General features: G+C 43.3%; 1 protein-coding gene across 1 annotated transcript; it reads left to right on the top strand.

The window, feature by feature from the left end:
• Positions 1-879: 879 nt before the first annotated feature.
• Positions 880-8048, top strand: LOC308111142 (E3 ubiquitin/ISG15 ligase TRIM25). The gene is made up of 8 exons (XM_080465915.1): positions 880-1217; positions 2631-3409; positions 3656-3764; positions 4908-5003; positions 5625-5858; positions 5952-5974; positions 6454-6602; positions 6973-8048. Exons 2-8 carry the CDS (start codon positions 2781-2783, stop codon positions 7239-7241), a joined length of 1509 nt encoding a protein of 502 aa, XP_080322041.1. The 5' UTR covers positions 880-1217; positions 2631-2780; the 3' UTR covers positions 7242-8048.
• Positions 8049-10564: the final 2516 nt, after the last annotated feature.

The raw sequence follows: 10564 nt of genomic DNA, 5'->3' as shown, positions 1-10564 counted from the left end.
ACTTTAAAAGACATTCTCAATAGGGGTTTCATTTATTCTATTGATTGTCACATTTTAAAACCAAAATATCACCTGATTCAGTTTAGTGTCTCCAGCTGAAAGACTAAACTGTTAAGTGATTTGACAAATGCTTCTAAGGGTGTATTGACAAAAGTCTAGAGGTTGTTGCTCCTTCTCCTCATAGTGTTTCACCACTTCTCCTCATCTGCAGATTATTGAGGCTGTTGAAAGAGAAAAACACTACTGACATTGTTTTAGAATGAAAAGCCACATTTATTGTAAGTAAGAGATGCCAGGCGCCCATATACAGCTATAACAATAAATACATAAATAAATGAATAAATAACCACCATCTCTATACAGACATCTTAGCCTCAGACTGCCATCTGCTGTCGACAAGGAGCTACTGCATGAAAACGTCACAAAATATTTTATTTGCGTTACCTAAACTGATTCGGTTCATTAACGTAAAAGGAAACTATTAATTTACACAAACAAAATCACACAAAGTGAGCGTCTCATTATTAATTTCAATCGTGTAAAAACAAGTTCTGGGTTTGCCGCATTCAGGAATGTTGTTTGTGGGGTTTTGTGGTTGTTTTTTTTTTTACAAATTCTTCTTCGTGGTTTGACTTTTAAAAAGACCTTCCTCACATTCCAAGCACCTCAGCTCTAGTTCCTATGTTCTGTCCGGAACTTTCATTGAAGCATTGCAATCCACAGTGAAGAAATCACAAACTCCGGGCAGGACGTCTGACGCGCACAGCAAATTGCCCGGTCCAATATGGCGGACTAATTTAATCAGTGTGGCGTTCAGAAACCTCGTAAAACACACAACTCAGAGGCTCGACAAACGGCGCCGAGGTTATTCACCGAGCCGCCCTGAAGGCATCGTTTTCCCCGCATCCTCCTGCTCGATTGGTTCCAGCCTGTCCGTCTCTCCGTCCGCCGCTCAGGTGTGTGTCAACTCGTCCCGAAGCGTCCAGACGACAACCTCCGACGCCCCATCACTGGAACATTTGCTCGGAGCGGACGGAGCTGTTCGTGGCGGTCAAACGAGCCGGAGAGCGAGAGAGAGGCGGGGCTGACGGCTCGCCCAGCACGGCAGGTACATCGCGGCTCGGAGACCGGAGACGTTAGCTCACCCGCCGCCTTCACGACTCTGGAAATCGGCGTGTCGCCTTTTTCCACCAAGCCGACACAAATCCTCCATCCAGGTAAGAAATAACGGCCCTCGTCGTATCGCGTCTTTATCTCCGCCCCGTCGAACACCGGGGGCAGGAGGAGATTAGTGTCGCCAGTGCCGGAGGGTGAGCTAATTGTCGGTTGACCCTTTAACGGACGGTCGGTGGACAGTTCCCGGGGGAGAAACACCCGGAGCTCCAGCGGAGACGTTACCGGGGCTGCTTTGTGGGGCTAAGTATGTCAGGCGGAGGTCTGGAAATCACCATTCCACACTGACGTAAACACCACCGAGCTGGCTGGCAGGTTATCTGCAGGTTATCAGCTGTTCGTGGGGGGAAGAGGCCTGCTGTGCAGCCTGCCTCCTCCCCACTTTAACCCCCGAGCAAAGTTTACTCCGCTAAAACTGCAAATAACACCGGTCTGTCTGCAGCTCACTATGTCTAATCTGCCATTAATCCCATTATACTCATTGTTTTCCAGATGACGTTCTGCACTAGTCGTCTGTTTGTTGAAATTGTTGTCATTCTGTCATAAAAGCCACTCGAATGTCTGCAACTTCCACATGTTCACTGATTAGTGACAAATGAAAAACCTGCGATTGGTGCCAAACAACTCATCTTGATGCGGTTTAGAGTCCCATAATGTCTGTATTTGGATTGTGGGAGGAAACCAGAGTATCTGTGTAAAAACTTACATTCATAAAGAGAATATGTGAACTCCACAGTTCAGATGTTAAGAGGCCAGCCGACCACAATCAGTTTATCTGTCATTTTTCATTGTTGCATAAGAAATTCATTCTCCTGGGGAAAAAACAAAAATCATTAAATTAAACTTAATAACTTCTTCAGTCAATGTTGGTCGATGTGGTTCACCATAGATTGTGTCCAGGTTAAAAAAATGTTCCTTGCGATAAATAAACACTAAAGTATGATTATGATGTCTTAATGCTTTGTGATTTGTACCTCCTAACCGAACCGTGTTTTCTTTACCTCGACTCAACTGGAACATTTAACATGCAGGTCTGCTGTTTCTACCAGCAGTCATCACTTTGTTGATGCTTTTAGTCATTTTTCATTAATCGTTGTGCTTTTGACTTCCTGGCCTGTCCATTAAGTCTCCGCCCGGTGCAGCTCGGGGACGTCCAGTGTAGAAACTAGCCGAGTCCACGGGACAAGTTTCACCGACAAGAAATGTTATCGAAGCTTCAACTTTGCAATGGAAATTTCTCATGTCTATTTGAACATTTATTGTATCAGAATTAATACGGGAGACAAAACAAGCGACAATTAAGAGTAAGAAATATCTTCTACAACGCCCATTAATGGTTTTCTATTTTAAAGCGTACGAGAGTGTACGACTTTCACTGTTTCAGCAATGTTGCTGTGAACAATCTCAGAATGTGTTTCTGATTATGTTTTTTGTTTTTTTTTTCTTCATTTCATCAGGCAAAACTTCACATCGAGAAACCAGCGAGTATTTATTTATTTATTTATTTTAAGGGTTACTTCACCTTTCGCTCTTTCCCCACACCTCCCCACCCTGTTTTCTGTGTCTGCCTCACGTCTCTGGCCTGGCCCGGACAGACCGGTGGCGCCATGGCCTCGGCTCAGGCGGAGCAGTCCAAGGTCCTGCAGGAGGAGCTCACCTGCACCGTGTGCCTGGACCTGTACCGTGACCCACACTTGCTTCCGTGTGGACACAGTTTCTGTAAAACCTGCCTCGATCGCCTGAAGCGGCAAGCAAGCCGAGGTCGTTTACTCTGTCCCGAGTGCCGCGACAGCCACCGGTGTGACACCGCCTTCCAGAAAAACTTCAAACTAGCCAACATCGCGGATGATTATCGGAACAGGCGCCGAGCCACCACCGCGGCGGCGACAGCTTTAAGAACCAGGGAGCTGCTGTCGTCTTCTCTGAGTGCCGCCGGCACGTCAGCCGTACCGTGCGACTACTGCCCTTCGGTGGGCGCCGAGGCGCCGGGCGTCAGCACTGCCGAGGACGGACCCCCTGCTGCTTCGGTTGCTCAGGAAGCCACTGCCGCCGCCGCCGCCGCCGCCACCACCGCGCCAACGCTCGCCGTCAGGACGTGCCTGAAGTGTGAAGTGTCCATGTGCTGGCAGCACGTGATGCCACATCTGGAGCTGCCGGCGTTTCGCGAGCATCCCCTCACCGAACCTATGGACGACTTCTGGAAAAGGAAGTGCCCCGATCATGATGAGATATTCAGGTAGTCGAGGGGCCTCATTCTGGTTCATTATCTGAGGATTTTACCTCCCATAACCTTCAAATGGAAGAGATTCAGGGCCGCTAAACTGATGTTTACAATCTAAGATAAACACTGAATATGTGTAATATTCTCTGTATTTTTAAATCCTCCCACTTAATTCATGATTGCATTCATGAAAAGATACTTTATAAGATTCATCTGATTCCTCTTTTGGCTTCTTTTAATTTATTGGTTACACGACTCCAGGTACTACTGCATGGATGACAAGGTGTGTGTGTGCAATGCTTGCACCATTGAGGGAGGACACGCCGGACACACAATCAAGACCTTGTCCAACACGATGAAAGATCTCAAGGTACAGTTTTCTTTCTAAGCACCAGCATAGTCATGGTTTTGATTAAAGTGGCTGTGTTATGGTGCAGGAGGTTTTTTGTTTTTTTTTATAACTACAAAACCAACGACAGCAGCCTGAAATAAATATGTCCTGTAGTTTTCAGTTGAGAGGTTTTTGTTGTTCTTTGGGGTTTTTTTGTTCCGTTTATCCACCTTTCTTTCTTGGGCTTGGACAATGTCCTGTGATGACTCTGGAATTCTGGAGAGTCACTGCCGTCATTTCATCGGCTCAGCATGAATGAGTGACGAGTGTCACATGACTCTTTGTGGACTTTCTATTGTGCTTTTAAAATCCACTTCCGGTCCTTTTATCCCCGCCTACAGAGGGTGAATTTCAGAAGCTTCAGGTCTTTTGCTGTATGTGTTGAACAGCTGGAACCATCAGCTAGTGTCTTTTTTTTTTCTTTCTTTTTTTTAACCACTTAAAACTGGTGTCGAGTGAGCCGGACTGATAAAACTGGTAAAATAGTGCCATGATAATCTTTACATTTAAACTTTAAAGTTTTTCTTTGTTGTGACGCAGAGTATATGTGATGAAAATGTCAATATTTTTGTGAGATTTTCACAAAAAACAAACAATTACTTCCAAGGATGACAACAATGTCGACACAAAGCCAATTTTAATGAAACGTTCTGGTGCTAAACACAGTAAAATGTCTAAAAAACCTTCTCGTTTGCACGTTTTTACAAACCCACCCTGACTGCATGGCTTTTGTGATTTTTGTTTTTTCTTTCTTTTTTTAATAAGAGCCTTTATTATACACTTTAAGATGGTGTTGCTTTTATACGAAGTCCCCTTGCTTGATGTAAACTGTTTAAATTTAAACTTTTTAATTTAAGATTTTATTTTAGTTTGAGGAAGTTCTGTTGTTCCATTTTTCTGAATATGCTCAATGATGGTTTAGTCAAGTACTTTATTACTCTTACCCTTCTTAATTTTTAGATACCTGCTCTCTACTTTCATTTAAGTAATTTGATGCTAAAGTTGAAATACTTGCGAGTACTCGATCCACCTCTGATTATTTGGCTGACATGCTTGAGTTGAACGTGTCGGCTCAGTATGAGAGTAGAAACCTCTGCACACTCTCCTCTGCATGTTGCCCAGGTGTCGCTGGATGAGCAGCTCTACAAGTTGGAGAGAAAGTACAGCCTGGCCGAGAAGAAACTGCAGGAGCAGAAAGAGAAGGAGAGACAGAATAAGGTAGAGTGGCTCACATTCATTTTAAGGTTAACACATGTTGAATTCAGGACTCAAAAGTCCCAAAAACTCTCTCAAACCAAAGTGTCGCTTTGGTTTACAAAACATTAACGCTGATCAAAATGCTCGGTTATCGTCACGCAGGCATAAACCGTTAACCACTGTTATCTTTAATTTGTTGGTAGAAGATGATGACAAAACTCAATGTCGCACAAACTGAACCCCCAGAAAGACTCAGAACCAGTGCGACCACTGCAGCAGCTTGCTGTGCTGGTTTAGAGTTTGTATAATGAGCTTTTGCCCTGAGAGTTTTGCATAGTAACGAGCCTGATCTTTTCAGCACCATGGACAGTAACAGAAGACGCTCGGGGACGGTCTGGGTTTAATGTTTAGAGCTATAAAGACAGAAATAGAAGTAACTTTTAACGTAAAACAAAGTCTGGTGACTAAACATAAAGAAAGATGTAAACTTCGTTTGATTTAATTCAAGCTAAAATAAAAAATTCTATGAAATTTAGAACTTTCATTTCAGTTTTGTCGATTTTTGTTGTGATTTCTGTTGATTAACTGTAATTAACTTTATTACACTTATTCAACTCTTGTTTCCGTACTTTTCCCCCGTAGAAGTTTATGGACGACTCCGAGCAGTGTTTGACCAGACTGGGTGAGGAGATGAAGACCAATGTGCTCATCTTCATCACCAGACTACGAGAATTCCCGCTTATGCGGCACAGCGTCAACGACCTGACGATCCAGAAGAACATCTCCAGGATCTGCCAGGACCAGGTGCGCCTCCAGGAGGCCCGCTGCGGACTGGAGATCCTCATGCAGGAGAGCGACCCGTTCCGCTTCATGGAGGTGAGAACGCAGCGCCGAGCGCCGTCCAGCGCGGCTCTCTCACACGTCACGTGACTGAAAAGCCGTCATCCACATCTGCTTTTATTTTCGCAGGCCTACAAGACAACAGGAAAACAGTAAGTGCTTGTTTTAATTTTAATGATGAGACTTTTGCATGGAAGAGATCATCTGACAGCCTCGGGACAGAGAGTTTTATGAAGTGTTTTTTATTTTTGTTTGTTTGTTTTTTTGACAGTCTATCTTCACACATCAAATCCTCCACTAAATTTTCTACATAGGCTTTTGTGTGTTTTTCAAAGTCGCCAACACTCCAGTTATTGACAGAGGCTATAAAGCAGGGGTCTTATTAAAATATGTTTAATATTTTAGATTCAAATGAGACTGGACATGTTGGACTGGACAAGTAACCCTATAAACATGAAGTGAATACTAGAACAAAACAGGATTGAGTTATGTTATACACATATCAAAAACACAAACAAATATTTTGTGTGGCCTAAATAACTAATTGTGGTTTTACAGAATATTTACATATTTTTAAAAAAGCTTTAAAGCTTGTAAATCCTTTTGGAAACGTGTCCTTTGTGTGTTTTAGGTGCTGCAGGCAGCTGAGGAAAACCATGTTCTACCCAGAGTACGTTGACATGGAGATGGAGGCTCTTGCAGTGATGATGGAGGAGGAGATGAGAAAGTTCCTTGACGAGGAGTTGCCCCGTCAGATCGATGCTGCCGTCACTTCCCTGTGTAAGACGTTCCAAATCATTTGTTCACAACGCCGCAGACAAGACGTGTAAGATTTTCTAAAGCTGAACTGAATTAGACACAAAACTGGGCAAAGCGAACATAATCGCCTCTGCTGCTCATCCCTCAAATGCATGCTCCAGACAAGTTGAAGCAAAGTCGTCTTCTAGCAAACTCTTACATTGATTGATTGATACTCAAGTTGTCATGACAACGTATTGAGACATTGACATGTCTTGTTGTTGTTTATCCTCCACTGTTGCTGCCTTTTGTTTCAATCACTTGTTTAAGATGAGGTCTTCACCAACGCGTGGTTCTACCTAAATGTTCTACGTCCATGATATAATACCAAAGTATTCTGTCCCCTCATCAGGTCGTGTTTCTGATCCTGAAGACGAGGAGGAGCAGGACGACAATGATGCGGAGGACGAGGAGGACGACGATGACGATGATAACGACGACGACAGCAGCGAGGAGGAAATGAGGAGCAACGGCGAGGAGGAGGAGGAGGAAGAGGAAGAGGAGGAAGACAACGAGGGCCTGCACGATCAGACGGATCTGGGTGACGATCTTTACAGCCCGGGGGAGGAAGAAGAGGAGGAGGAGGAGGAAGAAGAAGAGGAGGAAGATGACGATGACTAGGAGAGAGAGAGGCATTTGACTGAGGATGTGACTTATTCTGCATCTATTTTTCCCACCTAATGAAGCACTTTGAATGTGATCTTACTGCAGACGGCAGCGCGTCGCCCGGCTGTGTCACATGCAGGTTAAAGACTCGAGCAGCCGCCTCGTTTTGACTCAGACGGACCCGATGGAAACTTGGGGCACCGGTGGCCTCAAGCCCAGAGACGAGTCGGGGCTCGGTAGGATCGATTCCCACACCAGACAGGCCACCGCTGTGGCCCCCTGAGCATGACCCCCCCCCCCCCCCTCCTTCCATCAGCTCAGTGGAGCGCCATAATGTGGCTGCCCACTGCATCCGGCTCAGCAGGACTTAAATCTCAGCACTGAAACTCTGCCCACATCGATCTCATGCTCAGCTTCTGTTGCAAACTATTATTAAGGTGCTTAATATGAGAAGACGTTTCCTGTACCCAGTCAATGTGAATGTATGATGGAAGAATGTGACTGGAGGGATTCAAGTCAGTTTGGCATCACCTTTTGCATGTCAGTTATGAGAGATTTTGTTACACTTTGCTTAAGAAAAAAAAAAAAAAAGAAGATATTTGCCTTTGCAATTCTGACGAATTTGATCCAATTTGTATGGAAAACTTTGAATCCCTTTCTCATGAATTTTTGATGCAGCAGGTGCAAGAAAAACCAGCTGATCAATGTGTTTTCCTCAATTTCACAAACGGATATATAAAGGTTTAGTTTTTCATCACCACAGAAAGCCTTTGTGATCCGCGTCTCCTGAACTGCACAAACAGTCGTCAGCATATTTTAGCTGAAAATTTAAAAAAAAAAAAACACCAGGCCAGTAAAAATCCACTACAACAAGTCCTGTGTGTGATTGTGTCGCACTTGAACTACACATTGACAGCCAAAGAGAGTGTGTGTGTGTGTGTGAGAGTGAGAGAGCATGGTTATTTTAGTTTGTCTGCCTGGCATGATGGTAGAAAAATAAATGTACTGCAGTTCCTACAGTTTGTCGGCTCCACAGTGACACTGCTTTTCATAACTGCTTTAAAAGCAGTTGAGGCGCTTTTTTTTTTTTTTTTTTGGTGTGTGTTCTAAAGCGAAAAGACAAATGTTGCTATGCACAGTTCATACGTGTATTCCTAAAATATCCTTTTCAGGTGATGTGGGATTTTTGCACTTTATTACAAAAAAAAAAAAAATGCTGTTTAGGCCTGAAATATTTGAATGTTATGATTTTTCTTTTTGATACATGTGATTTTATTACAGGCCAAACTGAAATGGCATACATAAAAATAATAATGATTAGAATAAAGCTTGTTGAATATTCACTGCTATTTGTTGAAGTGTTGTCCATGACAGTGGCGGGCCATGAATACTTATTAAATAATAACAAATGATCTGTCCGCTTCCTTCCACAGCTTCTCTCCAGGTTGCTCTGCTTCTAAACGTTTATTTTCATACTGAGCCTTTCAACCAATCACATTTCAGCCATCGCCTGCTGCCAGGGTCAAAGAAATCTGCCGGAGGCCTTCAGTTGATTCGGGAGTCTTCTGCAGCGTAAACTAAATGTCGATCAGGCTGCTGCTCCAACCAATCAGATCTTTAGATGGCGACTCGGGGGGCCTTCTAGCAAGTCCGGCGTAGTCACGCCCTCTGATTGGACAGTCAGAGTTTACCTGCCGGCGCTTGCCAGATTGGTCTGACCTGTTTGGAAGCGAAAGCAAACACAGAACCTTGTTTTGTTTTTTTTTTCATCTGATTTACATTGTCGAGACTCAACGAACCACAACATTTAAAACCACAAACCACCAGACGAAACGGCACAGCTGAGCTGCTTGAGCAGTGAAGATCTAATTAAAAGCCAAATTATGAAGGCACATTTGTAAAAAAACACTCCGGTAGTGATCTGTAGTAATGATCTGCACTCACCCAAGAACTCCACTAGATGTGGCAGTTTAGCTCTACAATTACACCGGCAGCTGGACATGGAGTCCCTGAATCCAGCCTGTTGCAAATCATTGAAACAACAACACACATTTTTCTTTAAATACTCATTGACTGACTCGTTGCTACCCAGTGTTAAACTTTTTTTTTTCGTTTTTTTTGTATGATTGAGACATTTACCCCAGCTAATGTAATGAATAATGGGTAATTGTAAACCTAAAATGTGACAAAACCACCTCTTTCATTATCCATAATGTTTTATCTAACATCATGTAAATGTATTCCTTTTATCAACCAGGTTTCACTTACAGCAATAACTTGTGCTCTAATGAATTGGGCTAGTTTTTAATCTTTAATTAAGCTTCTAATATTAAATTGTATAGTTATTTAAAATAAACAATAAAAAAAATCCCCCAAATTAAATTTCAGTACATCATCTGGTTCGTCCTCAAGAGAACATTTTGTGATGTTCAGCTAACTTAACTCAAGTTGTTCGAGTTCTTTAACTTAAGTTAACCAAGATATTTTGACTCTGACTTGTTTTGTTTTATTTCCAAAGAAGAATATAACCATTCATCTATATCATAAAAAAAGTGATTTGCTATTTAGATTCTTAATCGGCGAAAAGCAGAAAACTGCTGGTGCTCAACTCAGATGTTACAGGCGAGGGAAGACGTGAGGCTTTTCAGAACAGGAAACACGAAGCAAACACAGGAAACTACAACTCTTGAATTAGACTAACACTGTGGTTGAGGAGAGAGATAAACTACGACGGGTCATAACAGCTGACCAAACATTTATACGTCAGGGAGAGGCGGCACTAACCACTCCCAGCTGAGAGGGATGGTGGTAATCATTCAGCACAGTAGAGGACATGAGGACGGGGGAAGTCACATCCCAGTACAAACATAAACCATGAATCATGGAACAACGAGGTCCAGCTGACAATGGTCAGGGAAGGAGCACTTAAAGAAACTGAACCCTGACCGAGAATGTGAAACCTGCTATGGACTCAAACTACCAACAAAAGGCCAGAAAATCAGGAAACATTAATGAACACAAAAACATTAAATCAGGTCGAAGGCTAAAACCCAAGAACACCATAGCAGCATTGTCCTTTAGAACCCACACCACAACAACCTCAGCCTGTTCCGGTGGCCCAGTTCTGCATTTTGGTCTCATGATGCTGGTGCCCTTTAGCTTTTTTTTTTGACTGAGGTGTCACGTCAATCTTCTGTCAGCAACCCGGACAGCAGTTGTTGCATGACTTTGTTGTCCTTGAGGAGAAATATAGGACAGGCTGAGATGTGATCCAATATTGGATCGGGGCGGATTTTAGTATTTTCCATTTGCCAACAGCTCGGATGATTTATTTATTT

This window comes from Lipophrys pholis, assembly GCF_963383615.2.
Source record: "Lipophrys pholis genome assembly, chromosome: 6".
Lineage (NCBI taxonomy): Eukaryota > Metazoa > Chordata > Actinopteri > Blenniiformes > Blenniidae > Lipophrys > Lipophrys pholis.
The sequence above is the reverse complement of the archived record's forward strand: the minus strand, read 5'-3'. Positions and strand labels throughout refer to the sequence as shown.